The 24,015-nt window shown below is 36.9% G+C and overlaps 3 protein-coding genes and 1 pseudogene across 4 annotated transcripts in view; 3 read left to right on the top strand and 1 right to left on the bottom strand.

Moving 5' to 3' along the window:
• LOC137389869 (exportin-T-like) overlaps nucleotides 1-2,025 on the bottom strand; it is a 35,561-nt gene extending 33,536 nt beyond the window's left edge. The window contains exons 1-3 of the mRNA XM_068076017.1: nucleotides 1,902-2,025; nucleotides 1,097-1,182; nucleotides 882-1,011 (exon numbers count right to left, since the gene is read on the bottom strand). Of these exons, the coding sequence (XP_067932118.1) occupies nucleotides 882-1,011; nucleotides 1,097-1,182; nucleotides 1,902-1,961 (276 nt within the window). The 5' untranslated portion in view covers nucleotides 1,962-2,025. The remainder of the gene's footprint in view (nucleotides 1-881; nucleotides 1,012-1,096; nucleotides 1,183-1,901) is intronic.
• An 876-nt stretch (nucleotides 2,026-2,901) lies between these two features.
• On the top strand, nucleotides 2,902-4,175 carry LOC137390667 (craniofacial development protein 2-like; annotated as a pseudogene).
• Nucleotides 4,176-9,260: 5,085 nt separating this feature from the next.
• On the top strand, nucleotides 9,261-15,109 carry LOC137389707 (large ribosomal subunit protein eL20-like). The gene is made up of 5 exons (XM_068075785.1): nucleotides 9,261-9,332; nucleotides 9,647-9,826; nucleotides 10,243-10,372; nucleotides 13,570-13,679; nucleotides 14,964-15,109. The coding sequence occupies exons 1-5, from the start codon at nucleotides 9,315-9,317 to the stop codon at nucleotides 15,057-15,059; spliced, it is 534 nt and encodes a 177-aa protein (XP_067931886.1). The 5' UTR covers nucleotides 9,261-9,314; the 3' UTR covers nucleotides 15,060-15,109.
• Nucleotides 15,110-16,672: 1,563 nt separating this feature from the next.
• Nucleotides 16,673-23,246, top strand: LOC137390131 (uncharacterized). 2 transcript variants are annotated; one of them, XM_068076397.1, is made up of 4 exons: nucleotides 16,673-16,912; nucleotides 18,468-18,649; nucleotides 19,872-20,010; nucleotides 22,074-23,246. In XM_068076397.1, exons 1-4 carry the CDS (start codon nucleotides 16,820-16,822, stop codon nucleotides 22,548-22,550), a joined length of 891 nt encoding a protein of 296 aa, XP_067932498.1. In that variant the 5' UTR covers nucleotides 16,673-16,819; the 3' UTR covers nucleotides 22,551-23,246. The 2 variants fall into 2 exon arrangements, with proteins under 2 accessions (XP_067932498.1, XP_067932497.1); XM_068076396.1 differs by having other exon boundaries at nucleotides 19,872-20,043.
• Nucleotides 23,247-24,015: the final 769 nt, after the last annotated feature.

The following is a 24,015-nucleotide window of genomic DNA, read 5'->3' as shown; positions in this document are numbered from 1 at the left end:
AACCACTAAGTGAAAGATTACTGAATGTAGCCAAGTTATCAGAAAAAGAGCAGAGCAAATGCAATGTGCACCAACTGCAAAAGAACAAGCTGATAAGTAAAAATTAGTCAGTCGCTAGAGTTCATGAAAATGCTTTTTGTCTCAGAAAATGGATCAACCAAGGAGCTGCAAGTACGAATAACTACCAATTTAGCACACATTATGTCCTGTAGTAGTGTGCCTACTATAGGGTCACCATTGCAATGATACAATTGTGACTATCCATTTCTTTTCAAAGGTAGACTTACACCAATGATGTGATACAAAGAAAACAATATCAACAGAAAGCTATAATATCAAGCTTCGTCTTGATGTATTTTTTGTCTTTGTAGACCTAACCAGTCCGGTGAACCATAATGCCGTAGTTAGAAATCCTTTCTCGAAACGCTCATAATCAAGTGCAACTGCGATTATGTCATTTATAGTTGCACTTCGGCAATAAGACCAACAGGATAGAGTTAGTAAAGCTGCAACTTAATGCAATAGCCGATATCAATAATGATAGTGCCTGGCAGCTGTGCAACTAGTGACATCATTTTGGCACATATTTTTCGTTTTAGCATTTTCAGTTTTCTTTTTAAATTTTACATTTCAAGTTTCGTTGGCTTTAATCTTGAAACACATCATTAGAAGCAGTCACATCATTTCAAACATCAAAAACAACCTCAAGTGATACAAAAATACAGATACTATAAAATTTCAAATAATTTCAGCTTCAAAAGTGAAAATTTTCTCACCAACTGGGTTAAAGGTTTAATTGATTACACTCTCCTTCGTCTTTTAAGAATTTCAGCACCACCTTAAACTTCCTACCATCTCACATACAACGATCAAAGACTCACCACTAATTGCATTATTCTCACGATAAAGTTTCTAACATTCTGCTTTGCTGTAACGTCCTCGACAGATTGGTACCTCTTTCCAACAAAGTGCTCAACGACTTGATAACACAAGAATCGAGCTTGCTCATTGCTACAAGAAAAAAGAGCCGCTAAAACATACCTACACGGAACTCCAACATTCCACAACTGGATTGTTTTGAAAGTCATTAACTTACTTTGCATAGCGACCAGACAAGAGACATTCTGCACACTGTTCCCAGCCATGGTCAGAGCTCTTTAGCTCCTCAAAGTACTTCACCACCTAAATTGTTACATTTTACAGCTATACTAACAGTAACAGCTATACTAACAGTAACAGGTACACTAACAGTAGCAGCTATACTAACAGTAACGGTGAGAAAATAGATTTTTTTCATTTTTTATCAGATCCCAGGAGAGTGTTTGGGAGGCTGCTTCTCAGGAACCAGGCGGAGTTTTGAAACCAAATACTTTAGCGACCTGGCGGACGGCACAGCTATGCGTGTAAAGTTTGGATGAAATCGGCTAAAAAACATCGTTTACGCAGACCAACAAACATTTTATTAATACAGATTGTGTCATGGGAGAATAATTATTACCAGAGTGATTTTCGAACCAGTTAATCTATGGAAAGCGCGTCTTTCAAGGAAATGAGACTCATTGAAGTACGTAAATATAGTGTATTTCCCCAACAACCAACAGCAACATTGCCAACAAGCAGCACAAAGCACTTTGTAAAACAAAGCAAAGTGGTGACATGAAGAGCAAGGTTGATTTACAAACTTTGTGTTTCTAACCAAGCAGTACGAGCTATGTTAATACATACATCTATTTAATAAAATGCAGCTAAAGTCGTGCCACTCTACACTTGACTTACAAAAACCTTTTTTGAACCTACATGTATGCATAGACAAAAGATTGAGTGAATAAAACAGCCTATAACCATAATCCTACCAAACATGGCCAAGGATTTAAAAATTTGTCCAAGTATCAAAGCCTTACTTGACTGTGAGCATGTGGGTTGTTGGTCAAATGGATCTGGCTGAGAATTTCATCATTCATTGTTACTACTGCAACATCGACACTCTTGGCAAAATATGTTTGCCAACATCAATGTGACTAGATCATCAACCAAATCTGCAGCAAAATTAAAATGCGTACGGCATTGGGTAGGAACTTCATAATGAATATAACCAAATTTTCTCATGGTAAAATATCTTAGAGATTAATTATGTGAATGATTAAGTTTTTAGTGTAAAAATTAAATACTAACTGATTATCATAATTGGTATGAGTGGCAGACATTTGTGTGAATTTACAAGAGTGTGTTTATTTATGTTATGTTAGTTGACGCCTAACATAACATAAATAACATGTTTGCAGGTCAGGTCATATTATAGATCTGCTACCGGTAACACATGCAACCCGGTACCACCTGCCACATGGGAAGGGGTTGGTGGAAACCCCCAAGGGCGGATGAATCTCTTCAAAGAAATCAACGGCCATCTACCACAATGGAGTGGAGCCCCATCAAGGCGTTGGATGCCCTGTACTACAGGCTTCTTCGGCAGCTCCTGCACCTCTGATCTTCCTCAGATGTATCGGCTGTGCTTTTCCTCTGGCCCAGAATGATTTGAGATGAGAGAAGCACTTGATCAGTGTTAGGACCACCCAAGTCTGCTTTAATAGTCCTGGCGGTTCGTTTTTCACAACTCATCTGCTAATTTGAAATGCAGAGGACAGCTGCATCTGGAGAGGAATAGGTACCGGTGATACGTCTTGAATAATGGTGGTAATATTCAAGCGCCAGGGATTTCTCTCTAGAGTGGGAAGGACTTTTCAGGCCTATGGTAACTACCGCCCGCTTTAAACCAGGCAGCCCCTGGTCAATAAGGTGCTCCAGTCCACCAACGGAATACCAGAGGAGGTGCTCTGGTATATCTGCTCAACTTCACCTCAGAAAACAAAAATGACTATTGCAACCTGGAACGTCAGAACGATGATGACCGGAATGTCAACAGACAAAGATTTAGACCCAGAGAATACTACTATCAGGAAAACAGCTACCATAGGTTCGGAGCTCTCTCGCCGTGGTGTAGACATTGCTGCATTGCAGGAAACACGCCTAGCCGGCACTGGTACAATCAAGGAGGCAAACTATACCTTCTTCTGGTTTGGCAGAGCACCTGAGGAGTCAAGAATCTATGGTACTGGCTTTGCGATATCCAACCGACTGCTCTGTAGCTCACAAACACCCTCTGGTGTCAATGATCGCATATCAGTGCTCAAAGTCAACACCAAGCAAGGTACAATTTTCGCTGTCAATGCTTATGCCCCAACTTTAGCTGCAAGCACTGATGATAAAGACTGCTTTTACCACACCCTGGAAGACACCATCCACAAAGCCTCCATCTCGGAAAGAGTAATTCTTCTAGGTGATTTCAACGCAAGGATTGGTGAGGATCATTCTAGCTGCCCGAATGCATTGGACACTTTGATGTTGGCAACATAAATGAGAATGGACAGCGTCTATTACAACTATGCTGCAGAAACAACCTGGTTGTCACCAACACCCTATTTCCGGGGAAACCACACAGAAAAGTGTCATGGTGTCATCCTCGTTCAAAGAAATGGCATCAATTTGACTTCGTGATCACCAGATCTAAGCATAAAGTAGAATTCCTCAACACACGATCATATCACAGCGCTGACTGCAACTCTGACCACAGCCTTGTGGTGTCAAAGCTGCGTCTTGAGCCAAGACCATACCATAATCAAATCAAGGCATCAAAGAAGATAGATGTGTCAAACATCTGGAACCAAAGGCTTCAGGAGTGTTATCATCAATCACTTGATAAGAAGATAGCTGCTATGAATACTCACATATCCCCTGAAGAACACTGGGAGCAACTAAGCTCTTCAATCCACAATGCGGGTTTAGAGGCCTTTGGTCTGAAAAAAAGGCAAGATCCTGACTGGTATAGCCACGCTCGTGAACTCCTAGCACCTGCTCTTGAGAGGAAACGAGCTGTTATGTTAAAGTACAAATCCCAGGCTACAAGACAAACCATCGTTGACTACCGCTCAGCAAAAAGTGAAGCTCAGAGGACCGTGAGACTGTGCGTGCAGACTTACTGGGACGCTCTCTGCACCAGCATCGAAGGAGCCAGAGACTCTGGTAACATAAAGGAGATGTTCAGGGCTCTCACAGTGGCTACGAGACCAACAAAACAAAACTGGAGGAGTTTTGAAAAAGAAAGATGGAACAGTTATTGAGAACAGAGATGCAAAGCTAGACAGATGGATTGAACACTACAGTGAACTTTATGGTTCCGAAGGAAATGCTGACAGAGTTTATAGACAGACTGCCTGGTTTACCAGTCAGATTAGACCTAGACGAGCCGCTTGACCTTGACGAAGTTGTTAGGTCCATCAAAGACCTGCACTTGGGTAAAGCTGCTAGCATGGATGCGAGTCCGCCCGAACTTTTCAAAGTGGGACCAAACTCGTTATTCAAGCAAATACACATACTCATAACTAACAGCTGGGCTACGAAGTCAGTCCCCCAAGCTTTCAAGGATGCTAAGATCTCTACACTCTAAAAAAACAAGGGAGAGAGAGGTGACTGCAACAATTACCGCGGTATCTCCCTTCTCAGTGTGACAGGAAAATTACTGGCAAGAATACTTCTATCAAGACTGCTCAGAATAGCTGAAGATGTATACCCTGAATCACAGTGCGGTTTTAGATCAGGACGCTCAACCACTGATATGATATTCGCTGTCCGTCAACTCCAAGAGAAATCTCGGGAACGGAGAGTGCCTCTATATATGGGTTTTGTTGATCTAACTGAAGCGTTTGACCTTGTCGACCAAGGTTCCCTGTTCACAGTTCTCAGGAAGACTGGCTGTCCTCCCACTCTTCTTGTCCTAATTGAGTCATTCCACTATGGAATGCAAGTTCGAGTACAGTTCGATGGTCAGCTCTCCGATGAATTTCCCATAAAACGAGGTGTCAAGCAAGGTTGCGTCCTTGCCCCAACCCTCTTTGGCATATACTTCTCGTATGTGTTGAAAGTGACTGACAGACAACTTCACCAATCCAGTGGTGTATCACTCCTCACACGTGATGATGGAAACTTCTTCAATCTTGCCCGCCATAAAGCGCGCTCTCTTACTGAGAAGTTTGTCATCAAGGAACTGTTATATGCTGATGATGCAGCAATATGGGCCTCCTCCCCAGAAGACCTGCAGTTTATGCTCAACCATTTCACTGTATCCTGCCCGCGCTTTGGACTGCAGATTAGTTTGAAAAAGACTGACTATGTCACAAGCTTCTGACCCCCATGTATTCTCAATAGATGACACTAACCTGCAGGATGTTGAGAAATTCACTTATCTTGGGTCATGTCTCTCAAAGAACACAGCTGTAGACAATGAAATCTCCACAAGACTAGGAATTGCCTCCACCGCCTTTGGCAGACTAACCAAGCGTGTATGGAATAACCGACACATAGGTATCAAAACCAAAGTTCGTGTGTATGAGGCATGTGCTCTCAGTATCCTTCTATACAGTACTGAAACATGGGCCACCTACCAACCACAGGAATCGAAGATCAGTGCCTTCCACACTCGTAACCTAAGATTTATTCTCGGTAAAACGTGGGAGGACAAGATGACAAATGAAGAACTGTTCATGCAGACTGGCTCAGGCCCCCTCTCATCTAGACTGAAGTTCATCTGGCTTCGATGGGCAGGGCATGTCAACCGTATGCCAAGCATGAGAATCCCACACATGATTCTTCATGGTGTGTTGGAAAATGGAACCGGCCAAACAGGCAGACCTCGTTTTCGGTTCAAGGATGTCTTGAAACGAGACCTGAAAGACTTCTTCATGCAGCCTGAGACATGAACCTCTGCCTCCTGGAACAGACCTAACTGGCGGAGCTCGCTGCATGCTGGCTGCAAAGCTGATGCACAAAAAACATTAGAAAAGCTTGGGCTGCAACGACTGAGCAAATCTCAGAGATGAAAGTGAAACACAATCCAAGCATTGTCATCCTTGACAGAAGCATGCCACCCCCGTTAGTTGACGCCTAAGTTCAATAAATAAAGTTGTAGCAGTTGAAAACATAGCTAAAAGGAAATTTTAGCAATATACATGTAGTTCTTGTATGTGTGTTAACATGTTTATGAAGAGTAGAACACCAAAAACCCTACAGGATGAATTTATTCGCGGAGTTAAATTTCGCGAAAATTGCAATTTCATGCATATTCGCGGATTAATTTATTCGCGGCTGAAAACTGTCACTCTCTATGAAGAGTTAACTCTATTACGTCTACCAAGAGAGTTAACCCTATGCATGCGCGCATTGCGTGTTTCGTTTTCTATTTAGCTCACAACTACAGATGAATCGTGCTAAGCTATAAATTCTTTGCTGCGCTCAGAGGTTATTACGAATATTCATAGATTTGGAGGCCTTTGATGAACCAACAATTTGTGGTAAGTAATGAGTTTTTTCAAAACCATTTATTAAATTAGTTGAATTTTACTTTGGTTCTTCGGTAAAACGCAATATTTATTTTTTCCATTCCTACCGCTTCATTATTTGTTCTAGTGTGAGAGAGAGATTTTTCATCATACACGCAAGCGCAATGACTGCAAGGGTGGTATATGTCATTCTTAGAAGATCACCAATCATTCAGGGAGGTCTGGAAATTGAGGTAGAAGTGACTGTAGCTACTTACGAGGAGAATATATCTGTTTAAAAAAAGGAACAAAAATGCCTTTACGAGCGCAAATCTTTGGCCAATTGGAGAAACCTTGCAATAGTAAGCCACGAGGAGAGTTCTGATGATAACTTCCTTACCAGCCATGTAGTAGCGAGAGAATCGCCTTTTACATCTACCTAAGACAGTGACAACGATATAGAACTGCTATTACCAAAATAACTAGTCCGAGAGCACCATTACACGCTAGTATTCACTTATCAAAAGTATCAGTTTAATTTTATTGCTCTAGACAACCGCCGTATAGACTAAACTGTTTATATTTACTCCATTCATCATTTGTAAAATTTTATTTGTACACTCAAGTTTGTAATAAATTATAATATATCTATACATGAAATAAAATATATAATTTAATCATGTTTGCTGCAGCGATATCAAGGAGTTGTTGTTGATAAAGGGGTCTAGGTTGACTGGTTGCTTCTCTGCCAATATTCCTGCCTTGACGAATATCACTACTTGTCTCTAGTTTTCGTAATCGGAGTAGGTTGTTTCATTCTCAATCTGCAGTAAACACAAAAAAGAAAAAATATTAATAAGTGTTAAGGAAGTACAAAAACAATAGCTGAAGTATTTAATGAAAGGGATCAGTTTTTTTAAAAAAGAATTAACTAATGCAGTTAATTATGGAAACAAACGTATCTGCACTGCAAATCAAGTACATACCATAATGTCCAGATCAGAATCATGATTGTCCTCAACTTCGGTATTAGAGATTGATGGAGTTGATTTCAATGTAAAAAGACTAAAAAAGATTTTTTGCGATGACGAAGCCATGCCGAATAACTTGTGAAAACCTTGAATAATTTTGTAAAGTTTGATGCAATGGCAATAAAACTCGAAGCCCGGCGATGATTTTAAAGAAGTTTTGGAACTCGGCTACGTTTAGTACTTCTGCCTAGCAGCTATTTTTGTGATGACGCCATTCTACATATCTTGTGACAACCTTGAATAATTTTGTAAAGAAATGTGATGCATTGGCAATGATGTTAGCTCAAAGCCCAGGCAATGATATTAAAAATGTTTTGGAACTCAACTACGCTTAGTATTTATATTAAAAACTAGCCTAGCAGCTAGTTTTTAATTTGATGCAGTAGTTATTCTCCCTTGTGATTAAAAATAGAACTAATTATTCACGGAATTTAATAATTTGCAGAATTGAATGTTTGCGAAATCGCGAATTTTTATAACCAACAAATATTTTCATCCTGTAGGGTACTTAGTACCAAAGCTTTTTACCAAGGACCATACGCGTAATGAGGGGCTGCCCAACTGACAGCTAAACATGATCAGCAGCATTACTGAACCTCAGACCAAATATATCATAGTACACCTTTAAAAATACGAGGCACACTCACTACACCATCGGTGTTCTACTTCATCAGAGGTAAGTTAAAGTGAAACAACACATAAAAAATACAAAGTTACCGTTGGGGGCAGTTATAACTATCTGTAGCAGTAAAGTTAATACATCCGTGTGATGATTAACTGCTTGTCAAATCAAAATGAATTAAAATGTATTGTTGCTATATTCTGCTATGGAGATGCTCTGTCCTCTATTTTGTGACGCCCTCTCACTGTGTGGGCATAACACTAACAATGACAACAACTGCCTTAAAACAACCGGCACCAAACAACCAATCTATCTGCTCATTGCTTTAAATTACTGTTGGTTTACAGTAGCATTTAATTGGTAATGCCCAGACCTGCCAACCCTGAGTGGAAAAAGGAGTGAGAGTCTATTTTGGGGGGCAATGAAAACGCGAGGATTTGATAAGTGGGGTAAATTTTCATAGCGTATAAAAACATCTCAGCGAAAAATAATATAACTCCATATAGAAACCACATGTCGTGGAGGTTATTGATAGATGATAATACCACAAATATGTTTATAAATAGTTGTCTATTAGTAGTAAGTATATGATTACTACTTAAAGATTGGGGCAAAAAAAAACAGGTTTGCTCGGGTAAAAGGGGCAATTGCGTGACACGGGCGTGAGGCATGGGGTAATTGCGTAAATCTCACACCCAATGCGAGAGAGTTGGCGGGTATGTTAATGCCTCTGATACTTTCCATTTCTTTGATTGTGAGTAAACCTTTGAGTAATTACAAAGAAAGCGAAGAAAATTAGTGTACTAAAAATATTCAACATCGTTTAATGAACGTCAAAAAACCTAAATTCTACACAAAAGAACGATAAATTCCACTATAGAAGGAGAGTAGATGAACTTTCAATTTCATTGGAAATAAAATATCGCGTACAATGAACTTGTAAGCCTAGTAGAAACAGGCACGTGCGGCTGCCAAAACTATTTTCGACATCGCATTATGATATATTGTAGCCGGAATTCTCAACTAACGCCAAAGAATATGTTGAAGCTCTCCCTTTTCGTCTCCATCAAAAAAGTTAATATTTTCAGAACAACGGTCTTTGCAGCATATTCATAGAATATGTATTCAGTTACGATTACATATTCGTGAGTAAAAACATCTTTCTATGGCTTTGCAGACTTATTTCCCCATGAAATAAAAGAACCAAAATATATTTTACAATTGGTAAAGTAAAATTGGGGTCGTCAAAAATTAGGGTCACGTGTTCTTTCTTTTGCCTCGCGTGGTAACAAAATGAAGGCTAAGGGGGATGTAAGTAAAAGCAGATTTTACTTAATAGTTGCTTGTACGCAAACAAGTGTAGTTTTTGTCATAGACGCAACTATTTTTATCAGTCGTCATGATTGTGTAGTATAATTTATCTGCATAATGTCAAAACTAGAGAGTAGATTTTGGTGACGCTCTAAAACTCAAAATAGTTCCAGATATTTGTGCGCATTCGTACTCAACTCAGCTTCGGTAATAATCCTATCACAATTATAGCCAGTTTTTTCCGTATTTATTATAATTAGTATTACACTTTATTGATTTGGTGTAACTATGTGAATTTCTTATTGTCTTTTTAGTTGAAAGAATACCGGGTAGTGGGGCGAAAAATCCCTACCGATGCTGCCCCAAAGCCTCCAATTTATCAAATGAGAATCTTCGCTCCAGATAGAGTCGTTGCTGTAAGCAGATTCTGGTACTTCGCCAAGATGCTCAAAAAAATCAAGAAAACCAACAGTGAAATTCTTGAAATTACCCAGGTAGAGAAAGATCAAAAGATTGTCTTGTTTGAATCGAGTGTTATTCAGCATGTGAAAGTTGGTGTGGCTGCCCGTATTGAACATGGCCCTTTAAGATTTGATATCAGATATCCATATTGCAATGTTTGTCGGATTAATAACTGTATTCATTGTTGCATCCATCACTCATGGCTTTATTGTATTGTCATTTCAAATATGTTGTAGTTTGTGTGGCATTTGTACTAAGCTCTGTTGCATGTAACGGCAGGGCTTAATCAAAAATGCAAAAGTGACTCTATCTTGTCGCTCTTGCAGTGGACAATCGCACTGTGAGTTGAAACAAGGTAGAACAAAGTGAAAAAAAACAGCTATATTTTGGTATGGTAAAGCGTTCATGCATTACTTATCAACAAGTAATACAATGCCGTATGTTGTAGGTCTATGAAAAGAAACCAACTGTGGTAAAAAACTTTGGTGTTTGGCTGCGTTATGACAGTAGATCTGGTACACACAACATGTACAGAGAATACAGAGATGTTACTGTAGCTAATGCGATCACTCAGTGCTGTAAGTGGGATAGCTGAAATCCAATTGATTCTAGCGCATTCATTCGTACAATTTCACAGTGCATGCTGTTGAAATAATATTCAGAATGCTAGAATAAGTCCTGCTTGTCGCACTCGGTTTGTCTTTTGGCATTTCGAGTTGAATCAAGAATGTACACTAATGAGACAAACCAATGTGCTGTGTATCATCTAATGCTGTGCCATTGAGAGATTTTTGGCCAGGGATTGTAATTAAAATGTACGATATTTTCCAACTTTTAGAATTGCATACAGTCAAACATGGATAACTCGAACTTCAAGGGACCGAGCAAAAGTGTTCGAATTATCAGAGCATTCAAGTTATCAGAGCACTGTCACAAGTCCATATATTTACTTATTTATTAGTAGATACATGTACATATACAAACTATAATATAAATCAAAAGCACAAATGGCTTGTTTCAAATTAAATGCTTCTAATGTAAAGTTTAAAACGTTTTCATGAAAAAGTATAGAGATTTTTCTATCACTTGAGATTGGTTTGTTGTTTGAGGTGATGTTATTGCCAGGACGTTTTTCAGATTGACATAGGTAAAACTTGATCGTTGTTGAAATGCTCAAAAGAAAAGACATTTTTTTCTTTTGGGGTTTTACCTACGATCAATTTTGCCATTTTTTCTTGAAGTTTATGCAGATTCCGATACTTTACCTGGGATTCGTTAAGAGCAACACTCCGAGGCAGTCTAATTAGAAGTTTTACGAGGTTCTACGGTACATTCTATATCACTCACGCTTTTTTAATAGATACTTATTGAATGTACACACGTAGTCTGTGTTTAGGTCAAACGATGAATAGTTTTTTGTAGCTCAGACAACGTATACGTTTAATTACAACATTTTTTAAGACGTTTTAAACCTTCAACATTCCGATGTTGATTCAACACGGAATCAACGTCGGAAAACTATTCATCACGGGCTAGCCGAGTCACGCACTCAAGGATTTTCGCCACGCACATACAAAACAACATGCGATTTTTGTTTTGTATGTGCGTGGCGAAAATTCTTGCGCGCGTGACCCGGCTAACCCGTGCTATTCATCGTATCGCAGTATAAATCAAATTTCACCAAACTTTTAGAAAAGTCGTTGACAAAACTATTTTGCCGATGGTGGTAATAACGACGCTTATGAATTACGAAAAGACGAAGTTTACCTCTATGGCTTTGAATAAAGTGATTTCCTAAAGCGAAAACAACCGTTTCGGTAGCTGTTGGGCAAAAAAACAGTTCGAATTAACAGTGTTGAGTTCGAGTTATCTATAGCAATTTATCATTACGTGGGAACGGACCAAAGGAAATGTTCGAATTAACCATGTGTTCGAGCTATCCGTGGACGAGTTATCCATGTTTGACTGTATATTGTCCAACTTTGATTTACAAATACAGTGGACTCCCGCCATACAACATTCATTCATTTCCGTGTTGGCATTGTAATGTGAAAATGTCTAAGAGAGAATTATAAAAACCTATAGTAATTATCTAATTCAAACACTCGTAAAAAACATCAAAATTTTATATATTTAGTGTACATATTAAAATTTAATTTCAAAATAGTGTATTAACCTACAGTAACTTCCGTGTATTTTGTGGTTATGATCTGCAATAGATTGTAACATTACTATATATACACCTTCGAGGCAGACATATCACGTAAACATTGAATTTAACCTAAATAAATTTATCTAATATTTTTAATCATTGTATATGTATTTGCTGAAAACGTTGGCATATTTGTTATTTTGACGTATTCAGCAAACCAACCGTCGGATTTGATTTTCGAAAAACATTTTGTTGCTGTCATAAAGTGAAAAAAGTTTATTGAGGTGACGGTGGTCCACATCGTAAGGTGAAGAAAAACTGAAACAGGAATGTCGTAACCCAGGGATGACTGGATCGAAATTTGAAACAAAAAGTTTGAGGCTTGGTTTCTAATATGGAACAAAAATCAGAACTCAACTATCCCTTCACTTTTGCTACGGTGCTGATGAAAGGAAATTCGCAGCTTGGTTATCTCTGAGGAAAAAACCTGACAACGTGGCTTAGTATAGTATTCGATCGTTGTATACAGGTGTTCATAACCTACCGACTCTCTTTTGTGTAGCATAGTGCTTTTTTATTTCTAGCATTTATTACAGCAAAGCACACAAACTCTAACCGCCTATTTTATGGAGAAAAAAACTTGATGAAGCGATGTCTCCGCGAATACCGCAATATATCTGTGCTAATTCAGTTTGGTATATTTATTATCCTTTCAACGATAACTTACAGGATAGAATGATGTAAAAATGCATATGAAATTGATTTTCCTGTGTTTGAATGTGTTAAACTTGCAGTAAAGTGTGTACCAATGTCCTTGTTATACGGTTGTTTTGTCCTCATCTTCAGATTTTTCTGCTGTACAATATAACAAAAAAATTCGCAATGCAAATTTGGTAGTCAGTGTGCTGAAGGCATCACAATAATGAGGATGCATACAATACGCTATTCTCCGAAATCCCTCCCACAATGCCTAAAAGAGATACGATGTTCTCTCTCTCAGTTCAGCGTCATAAGTTGTAGTGAAAACAAACTTATCAGAAACAGATAGGTAATAAAATTTTAGATGGTGACAACATTAAAGTATAGTTTGGTAAAATACAAACTAAACCTTAGCTTTAAGTGTGTGTTTAGTAAGCTAAATTCATTTAAGTTAAATCCAAAGTACGTTATATGTCTGTCTCGAAGGCAAGAACTCATTGCGGTACGTATTGCACATAATACACTGTGATGTTACATTTTAAACACTAAATACACTAAAGTTGCTAAGGTTAACATACTATGTTGTTACAAATTTTTTATATGTACAGTAAAAATTGTACGCTTAAAAATTTTGATGTTTTTTTCACCAGGGGTTTGCATTAGATAATTACTATGAGCTTCTATACCCCTCTATACAACATTTTCGTCTTACGATGCCAACACTGGATCAAATTGATGTTGTATGGAGGGTGTCCACTGTATTTGTAATAGAGCAAGTTCAATCTGTAGTTTTAACAGTTCGGTTTTTGAGCAGCTTTCTGGAGAATATTTTGTCAAAAAGATAGGGCAGGTTGAATATTTAATTGTTTGTTGGAACAAAGTCATTCTTTCATTATAAAACCAATGCCTTAATATGTATTTCAGACCGAGATATGGGAGCTAGACATAGAGCTCGGGCTCACAGCATCCAAATCATGAAAGTTGAGCGTGTGTCATCCAGCAAGTGTCGTCGACCTAACATCAAACAATTTCATGTAAGTTTGGGGAATGCACTAGAGAAGAATGACATTCACTAATAAAAGTGTTGTTGGTCTACCTCATGTTTTCGAACTAGCCTTTTTGGGTTGAGCCAATGTATGCCAGCAGTTTTTACAAAAAATTACTCAGGCTTTGCAACCCACAAGATATTTCTTTCTATACTGAAGTTATGCGGTTGTATTTGGTAGCTTCATTTTATCAATAATTTGATTTTTTGACTCAAATTATTCAAAAAAAATTGAATTTGACAAAAGCGCGCTTTTATCACCAACTAGCGTTGTTATCGCGGTTTTTTGAGCTCATTTTTCTTGGTGTTCAGCCTATTAAACATCTTGTAACAAGCTATAAGCAATGTTAAATAGTTAATCTACTTTTCATGAAAGCCTGAGATTATTTTGAAGGCTAAATTTAGATAATAATGGATTTTAAGACACCCATCTATATCATTCTAAATCGGACTAAACATCCCCAACTTCCATTTCTAAAACGCTAGCATACGTCACATATTTATAGGCTGAGCTTGTTGTGCCGATTGTCTCGTTTTCGAGATCGATATTGAAATGCTGGAAAAACCTTTATAAGTTTGTGGACAAATCATTATTTTGTGTACAAAATCGGAATCCGCGTGTTTGATTTACCTAGAAAAAACGATAACAGATGTAGGTGACAGTTATGGTTCAAGTCTGCAATTCTAGCAAGTGCTAATATTTAGAAATATTAATAGTGTGTGTTTTGATTATTTTGGTTATATTTGTGTCTCTGGTATCATGTATTAAAAGCTTTGTAATAATGTTTGGTGTTGGAATATACGATAACACAAAAGTGAGCGTTCTAAATGATTTTTGTTTCATTTCAAACAGTTTTTCACTGTCGGTCTAATAAAAGGAGTCATTATATTGTGACCAAAGAAGTGTTTAAACAGGATAGGAGTGGTGTTGAAACGCCTAGCAGTATTCATGTAGAAACTCGGATGTTGTACATGACAAGGTTGTTACTTGTAATGCATTAGGCGACTACTTGAAGATCTCATTAAGACCAATTTGATATCTGGTGTCAAAATCTATAAGTGAACATGTTTGGCATGCGTATTCATTGAGAAAAAGAGTATATTTATTCCTAGTGGCCGTTACGTTTGTAACATCTGCTACAAGAAATAAATTTGCTGCAATTTTAATTTCTAAAGGCCCTCAAAGATGTTTGTTAGCAGCCTGTTTGTGCTCATACAGGTTTAAGATTTATTAAAACCATTTGTTTATATTATTGGATGGTTTCTTTGACAGAATATGAATATCAAGTTCCCTCTGCCACATAGAGTTATTAAGGATCACAACGCTCCATTGTTCTCCACCAAGAGGCCACAGACCCATTTCTTGTAACTGTCATTTTCAAGTCTGGTGTTAAAATAAACCATCAACAGAGGTTATAATTACATATTCTTCAATTCTGTCAGCTGCGAACTAGAAATAGGTTGTCCCAAATAAATTTAATATGTATTCAATTTCAACAGGTTGCAGTACTAGTGTGGTATTTACATAAAATGCTGCATGGTACAAATGGTAGAATATACTCATTTAGCAAAATTTAGGTATGCGTAATCTTCAACGTTTCACATGGTGAAAGGTTATTGTTCGTTTTAGAATTTATCATAAACTACCATTGGTTGTACTTCCTAAAAAATATTCCCAAAACTTGTCGCCGCAGAACTAGTCCCAATATCATTGAAACTTTCATAGCATTTTCTGTCATTTTTTCATTGTTGTATATTTGAGTTAAGAGGATGCTATATGATATACCTTTTATCATCATATTGAGTGATGATAACAACATCTATATTAACATAACATTTATATTTGATCTAATGGAATTGCTAAAATGACAATAGTTCATCCATGATGTCAAATTGTAAACAAAATAATTGCGGAATTAGTATTTAATACATAGAAAACAAGTTACATGTATTTTGATTTTTAGTGTGTTATGGGAGTAAAAAAAACAAATGAACATTAGTGCAAGTAATACATGTTGTAGAATCTGTCTATGTAGTTCATTAGGGTTTTAATGATAGTCACTAAAACAGCATTCAAATACAGGACTTCCTCTGAGCGACCTCATTTTCAGACATCAACTAAATTGTGTTGCCAGATTAACTTTACATGCTCTAAGTTATTGGTCACATTTTTGCAAAGAACCGTTGAAAGTGTATACGGTATCTTAAAGGTCTACTTTCCCATCCATGCAAAAAACTTCAATAGGGCAGTCCTCATGTGTAAAAATAATTACACGTGCCAGTAAGATTTATCAAAACGACACTTAGCATTTGCTAATCGAATCAAAACGGCAGCAAATTTATGAATGTCACATTCTAGCTGGTAACACTAACAATATAATATTTCTTAGTGGTACTGTGTTTCCAAGTACTAAGTCTGTTCTTTGTGATAGAAATGCGCTCTGCTCATCAAACACAGCAACTTACAAATAGCATTTATAAATTATAAATAGTTGCTACAGCTGATGTTGTGCTCATTTGGATGAACAGACATCCTCCATCTGCTGCGAGATTGAAACAAGAGTTGAGTGAAAACAAAAGGTTAATTGTCAAAACTCCTACCCACAATTCCCCCACTTATGTTGTGGGTGCATTATCTTTCAGGCTACATAGTTTGTTGATTACATTTGTGTATAAATACATGTTTGCGCGGACATCACTGCAAGGAGACAGCAGACACTCCTATATATGTCAATGTTCTTTACCTGATAAACGGTCACTAAGAGGTCAGAGGGTTATATGCTAATTTCCAAGCAAATCTGTTCGGTAGTGTGAAAGTCAATATGACAATTGTGAGGACACAGACCGACATGCCTGGCTGTCTATCACTTCCAAGCCATCAATTTATTAGACCTAGTTGAATGAATGCTGTGCTTGTACTACAATCGATCAGGCATGAGCCCTACTATTTGACACTCCCACTAGTCAGCTAGTTGAGAGGATGCCAAGTGTATTCGCTATTGCTAGGATGATTAGCTCAGTCAGTACTCAAGTTGGCATAGATTAGATATCATCATGCTATGAGTGTGTTGCTCGAAGCCTCAGCTTATCCATTACTCTGCTGTCTGCCTTGTGGTTGACTTGTTAATCATGGGTCAGATAATGCAAGACATTAAAGATGAATTTCATCTATGGAAATTCATGTTTCAGAGATGCCCGCCTACAAGATTCTACTGGTGCAAGGTATGACTTTGAATCTGTAAACATGTGGTCTCGTGTTGTAGCATTGACTAGGAAATCTGACTTTGATAACAGCTATTCATGAATAACGAGAGATGATAATTATGGTTGATAGCAGACCAGCTTTCAAAGCTTCACAAATATGTCAGCAATGCAGTATTGAATTCTTTAAGACTGTTTTAGCTTTCGCTCCCATCTTCTGATGGTGTTCTTAGATACACTGCTCATATTAGCACAGCAATAAAGTCATTCATTTTGTTGGTTCAAAATTTGGGTAACAACAGAGTAGTATGATTGAAAGTTTCATTATTACAGCAGGAAAATACATGTACTAGTTTTATGACTGAAAATTAAAGTGTTATTTTTCTTGTTCGCTATTTGCTAGAAGTAAGCGAATTGGATTGAAAAGTGAATTCACAACATACCAATGTGTTACGTGTTATTTATGAAACATCTTAAAACAAAACAAATCGTAAGAAAACTCGTCTTGTAAGCTAGCCCCAAAGCCAAATTTGATAAACTCATTCCAACTAATTAGAAAGCGAATGATGTCACATGTTGTGATCAACAAGCAAGTATTATCTATTAAATTGATAAGCGTTGATGTCATTCTAGGGAGTGTTAGAGTGAAGCAACATACATGTACTTTTGTATTTTCTGATTAGAGTGATAATTCAACAAGCTACAGAGACTGAACTTAGTTGTGAACAAGTTGCTTCATCTGTCCCAGTGGCTAAGTGGTTGGTCACCTTCAGCGAGTTTATCATTACAGAGTTAGCTTAACTCAAACACCCAAACATATCAACTAACTTTATTGCTTGTCACTAAATGCATCAACTTAATAGGTTGCCAAAAATTTCATTACGCTATGATTTGTGTCAAGGCATTATAGCTGGCAATGGTGGAAGGTTGTCATTGACAAATGCGGTTTATAATGGATGAATTTAACGCTTCACAAATTGTTGCTGTACTCATAAACTTGAGAGTAAAAGCCTGTGAAGAAGTCAAGTGTAATCTTACATGAGCAGAAAGTAAATAGTTTGTGTATAAACTTTTGACTATGTATATTTATCAATAGATCACCTTAGCCCTAACATTTACTGGATAGGACATTTCTAAGATTGACCCAGCTGACTGCTGGTTTGCTTAGCCTGTATTCTACTGTTTTGTAAATTATTTATAACAATACCATAAGCAGTAATGAATCATAATAATAAAGCGGGGAAGCAAATCAAACTATTTCCACACTTTGGGCAACACTTCTGCAACAGTTTCACATATTTTGCACCTACAACACAGCATAGTAAGATATGGTAAACCTTTTGATACCAAATAACTGTAATGTGAATTTTGTTGCAAGTCAACCTTTAATAAGAATGGAAAGGGTTGAATTTATTAAATCGTTTAGCTGAAGTTTTGCTAAGGAAAGTTTCTCTCAGACAAACTTTCCAGTGTTTATGGTTAACTCTTACATGTCTGTGTTAAACAAAACTTTGAGTGTTATAGTTAACACTTACATGTTTGTCACAGATAAACCTAATGTTCTTTTTTATTGTAGACTGTGAACTCTTCCATTCCATTGATGATATTTAGATGTGCAGCTTTTATTTTTGCTATCACAATCCTGAGCCTGACCTTGTGGAGCAATGGCTCTGATGCTGCGCTTTGGCAGCTGGCTGCTTTCACAGTGTGGAGTTACATCATGCTTACCCTCTACTTTTTCACTGCGTCTCTCATCAGGTACCACTTTAGTTAAACTAGGTATAATGACTGTACATGCCATATAACTACATCGCTCATCAGGTACCACTTCAATGGAACAAGGCATATCCACTATACCTGTTCTATAATTACATTGACTTATCTTTTCCTTATCTCCACTAATGTTTCTCTTTACATAAGTCATCTCATGTCTAGTCCATCAGGGTGGTAAAGACTATGCGACCTTTTGCAAATACAAAAGTCAAACACATTCAATACTAAAGATCGTTCAGCCCCCCATTGACACTCCACTTGATTCATGTTTGCTCTAGGAAGCAAAACAAACAGACTAACAATAATACGCTTTGTACATAGTTTCGAAATGATCTCAAGTTGGATTCATATGAACTTGTCTAAAAATGTCAAAACAGTTCGCATTGAGCTAGCACAAATTCATTCTAAAAGATTATGGATTTTTAAAGCAAACTTCATAAACCTTACCAAAAGAGGTTATGCAATACAATTAGGAGGGCAAAGAGATCTCCGCGGTGTAAGGTTTCTTAGATGCTTTGAAGACTTTGAGTATAGTGAAGATGTTTTTGTAATAGAAATTATAGCAGCTCAAAAAATGGGACCGAAACGTTTCATCAGATCTGATTTCATTGGTTATTTATAGTTGCACTACTTAGATAAAAATTAGCCTCTTAATACAAGACATACATAAGGCATGAACAAATCCATTATATAAGATGGAGTGAGAGAGACATATAGGAAAGGAAAGAGATAAAGAGAGAGAGAGACAATTTCTAATGTCAAACTCGGCCTTGAAACAAAGGTTATTTCAACGAGTACAATGTATAAACATATATGGATATTACTAAAACCTACTTAGTATTTAAAGATGGTGTCAAAATTATGTAATGTTTTATTAATGCTGTATACATTTTTCAGTTTTCTCCGTGTGTACAACTATATTTATAGCATGTTGTAAATATATTTCAGCATATTGTACATGTGCAACCCTATGGCACTACGTAAGACAATATTTCAATTCTACCTGTACTGCATCATACATGTAAATACATGTACTGTACTGCACATGTATGTCAGTGGGTTCCATGGGTATTTATTAATGGTTCTACATGTTATATGCATCTCAATGCGCTTGCTACCGCAGAATGTTATTCCGGTACGTTGTGGATATACGGTAATGCATTCTACCTGCATTGCTCTATTGAAACGAGCTTCACACATCTTTTAGTGTTTTCTACGTGTACAAAAGCTACCGCTACTCAGAGCCATTCCATCAGGTAGCTGTTACTCATGAAAGAAACAATCCCGTATCTACGTCTGAAGAGAGCATCATTAGAGGAGAAGTTTCCGGAACCACAGCTGATTTGGTAAATAACCAGATAGGAACTTTCAGGGAGTTGGTAGGTGTAGGTTTATAAAGTTCACAGACATAGAGTATTAGTTCACAAGTATTCACTTCAAACTCATGTTGTTAATCCTCTAACTTTATTTTGGCATTTTGATGGAAGAATCTTTACTATAATACGAGCCATGTCTGTCCATCTGTCTGAAGCCATGCTTAGGAAAAAAGTACCGCGGTAGTTCATGGCACAGGCATCAAACTCATATAATCAGTTTAGCAGCCAGGCACACTACCAACTGTACCATGGGACCACCTTGTAATATAATGGAATAATTGTATTACTTATTACACATTGATACTTATTACACATGATGATCTCTCACAGCGCACCAGACTGCCAGCGTACTGGTACGTACTTAAAATATGTGATAAACCTTCATTTATCTTGTGGCATTGAGTTTCAGTATAATCGTAAAGACCACAGACTAAATCTGCATCAATTTATAAAATCAAAGTGCCGGGACTATCTTTACGCCAATAGAATTTTCAGGTAGTAGATTTGCTGGTCTTAATATAACATCTTAGAGAAAGCTGTTAAGGTGATTTTTTATTCGAATTTGCAATAATAATATCTAAATAAGCCTTTGTATGCCCGTTTGTGAATGAGATTATTTTATCATATTTCTTGACAATTTCAAGTAGCATTTGCTTTCAAGTAATAGATAGCGTAGTCTACAGTAATGAACTTTACACTGATCATTATTATTATTATTCATCCGTGTTTTCAAAATCAAATGCAAACCTTGCAAATTACACCGGTTATAGTTTTGTGAACGTTCAAGTCAGGATCCAATGGGTTGATAATACTGCCATACTATGATTTGTATTTGTCACATTTCTAATAGCTTTCTTATCACAAGAGACCAAAACGTCCTCAAGAGTTGGCCAAATAATAACGATTAAATTAAGCCACTAAAAGAAATTAACAGTTATTTTCTTGTAATACTTCTTTCTTTTTTGAAAAAGAGTCAGCTTGATTTGTCAACTAGCTAGCTTAAGATCATTCAAGTATTTTGCTGTTCAGATCCAATTTTAAGTACTACTAATGCTATGTGCAGTGGAGTAATCCGTAGGAATGTCGCACTACTTTTCACAAGCTATATTTTCTTCCACAAATATTGGAATACACGTAATACTGATATTGAAACGTCGCTGTCGTTTTAAAATTTCTTTGTATGATACAACAAGGCTACACAGGCAGATGTTTTCAAAGGCATTGATACTATAACCAGCATGTTCGTTCTTTTTTATAATGCTTTTTTACCACTTATGTGTCATTGGCTAATTCTCTTATTGCTGACTGCATTTGTTCACTTCGAAAAATTTACCAGAATAATTAGGCTTCTACTATGATAAAATAAACAGGGATAGATAAAGTTATCATTAAATGTATGACTTTATGGAATAATATATATAGTCATAATAATAAATGTATAGGTCGATAATTCTGTCTTTTTAATTTATTATTGTAAATTAATGGCACCCTGGCAGTTCCATGCACAATGAGAGATCATCATATGTAATACTTATGTGCACAATTATTCTTAGAAGGGAAAATGTGGTCGAGTGGTGCAGACGATAATCTGAATACGCGGTTCGATTCCCATACTGCGCAGTCCTTTTCCTAACACTTTTAGCATTGGATGACGAACAGGCCGACACAGCTTTTAGTGAGAAATAAAAAATTTGTAATTTCTGAACGAAAATTTTAGTCTAGTATTCAATAAACAGCTATTACAAATTATACCAACCTATCTCAAATCACTGGGGATCATCAGAGGTGCAGATACTGTCATGTCATACATGAACCAACGCTAAATGCACATTTCGAATGTAGGCAGTTTTGTTGTTTCGTCACAAATGCAGATAAAAGTTAAGATTTTCATAAAAGTTTCACCAACTAAAAGAGCTGCTGTACTAGTATTTAGTCTCTACATTTAGTAGATGTGATATTAGATCAGCGCAAGCTATAATTTGTTAGCAAGTCGGTAAATAGTAAGCTACATTGAACAATTCACTTATTTGCAGACAAATCATGAAATCAATTTCCAGACAGAGTCAGTACCCTGGTTTCTCATAACTCAGTGGTGCTTATACAACATAGCTCTACCGGCAGCAATCCTCGTCACCATCGTCTACTGGGGTGCACTCTATCCAATGCTACAGGCTTCTTCTGACTTCCATACTAACTTCATAGACGTGTCGTTGCATGCGGTGAACAGCGCTTTTATGATTACAGAACAGTACCTCGGTGCCCTGCCCACCAGAATTTTGCATGTCTACCAACCTATTCTCTACGCAATTGTTTATATGATATTTTCTGGCATATATTGGCACTTTACGGGCATTATTTTGTATCCCTACATATTAGATTGGACACGTCCCGGTATAACCACAGCATCCTTATTTGGTATTCTCTTGTATTTTATTGTAGCACAACTCGTGTTCTTTCTTTTATACAGACTGCAAAAGTACTCCTGCAGGAATGTACATGGAGATGATTAAAACGGAGACTTTAGTGTTTCCAACATCTTGCATGTTTAATTAAACCCCCCAGTACCGTGTGACATACATACGTACATGTAACAACAGTTTTCCAGAGTTGCCCTACCATGAATAAGCATTCAAGGGAAAAACCTCCCGATAGGCCAGTCAAGTAATGTTATAGCTACACTGTGATGCCAAATGTGATTAGTTTACAGCAAGTCATGTGACCTGGGGAGCACTTTTATTTAATTTCTTAAAATTCGAAGTCACTAGATAAGCCCACCAGAACTATCAAGATGAAAACATTGCAACAGGTGGTGCGATAATGTAATGTAAACTAGTGTTATGATATGAAAATGTGATTTTTGTTTTTATATTATAAAATATGAGTGCAAAATGATGTGTATTGATTTGAGTATTTTATCTAATTTACACTTGGTACTGCGGGGTTAATGCATGTTTTCAGCTATTCAAGCACTTTTAGGTATACAATAAAATTGTTTCTATTACAGCTCTGAGATTGTATGCATTTAGTTTGTCAATAACAGCGGCTTACAATTATAGCTTATTGATTGTTCTATATTGTTGTACTTTCTGAACTGCCTACTATTATTTAAAGAATATTTCTGCTGGATGATTATATCACTCAGTGTTTATTGTCCGGTGTTTGATATAATTTACTTTATATCAAATATGAGTACATTTACAGCAACACATGGTGGTGTCACTTAATCACATATTACTAAGAATAGCGTCTAAAAGATACCACTGACATGTCTTTATATAGGGCTAGGTCAGGCATTACTCATGCCAAAGGTGTTATGTACATAGCTTAGCTGTAATATCACAGAAATGGACAAAAAAAATTCTCTCTTCCATACAACCAAAGCAACAACAAGTTTTTTGCAGAGTCATAAAAAAATGTTTTGTAACTTTTCCAAAAAAAATTTCATACCTTTTCAACAAAAAGTAGGTTATAAATAACTATTATGCCCACTCATTTACAGCAAAACTGAAAATGGATAGTAGACCAGTTTGACAAAGGTTTTTCTTCTAACTCCAAAATTGTTTGATTTCCTTTTGTATTTTAGCCGATTGCATCATTAGATTTTTTGAACAGTTTAGAGCTGAAGGCACCAAGCACCTCTGCGTAGCAGATGAAGTTAGTTTTGGAACTTTTTTATCTTTTCTCTCCACTTTTCCTGATCAAAGTGCAACACAGAATCATCTTATCAGTTTAGTTTTCTGTAAACCTCCTTTCTGTAAGGCAGACTGTGTGGTTCGAGTTGATCGAATATCACATCTCTACTAATTGCAATCATTTCATAATGGTTGCCTTTGTTTGGTTGTAAAGCTTCAAAGATTTTGCTTCTGCCTCTTTACCTTCCGTCTAGCGGAGATCTCTGTAAGTTTTTCTATCAATGCAAAATATCATTTGTCTTTTATCTGCGTGTTGCTTGTTGTTTTTTTTTCAATTTGTAAT

Source organism: Watersipora subatra, chromosome 3, assembly GCF_963576615.1.
Source record: "Watersipora subatra chromosome 3, tzWatSuba1.1, whole genome shotgun sequence".
Lineage (NCBI taxonomy): Eukaryota > Metazoa > Bryozoa > Gymnolaemata > Cheilostomatida > Watersiporidae > Watersipora > Watersipora subatra.
This window is presented reverse-complemented; position numbering and strand designations above follow the sequence as displayed.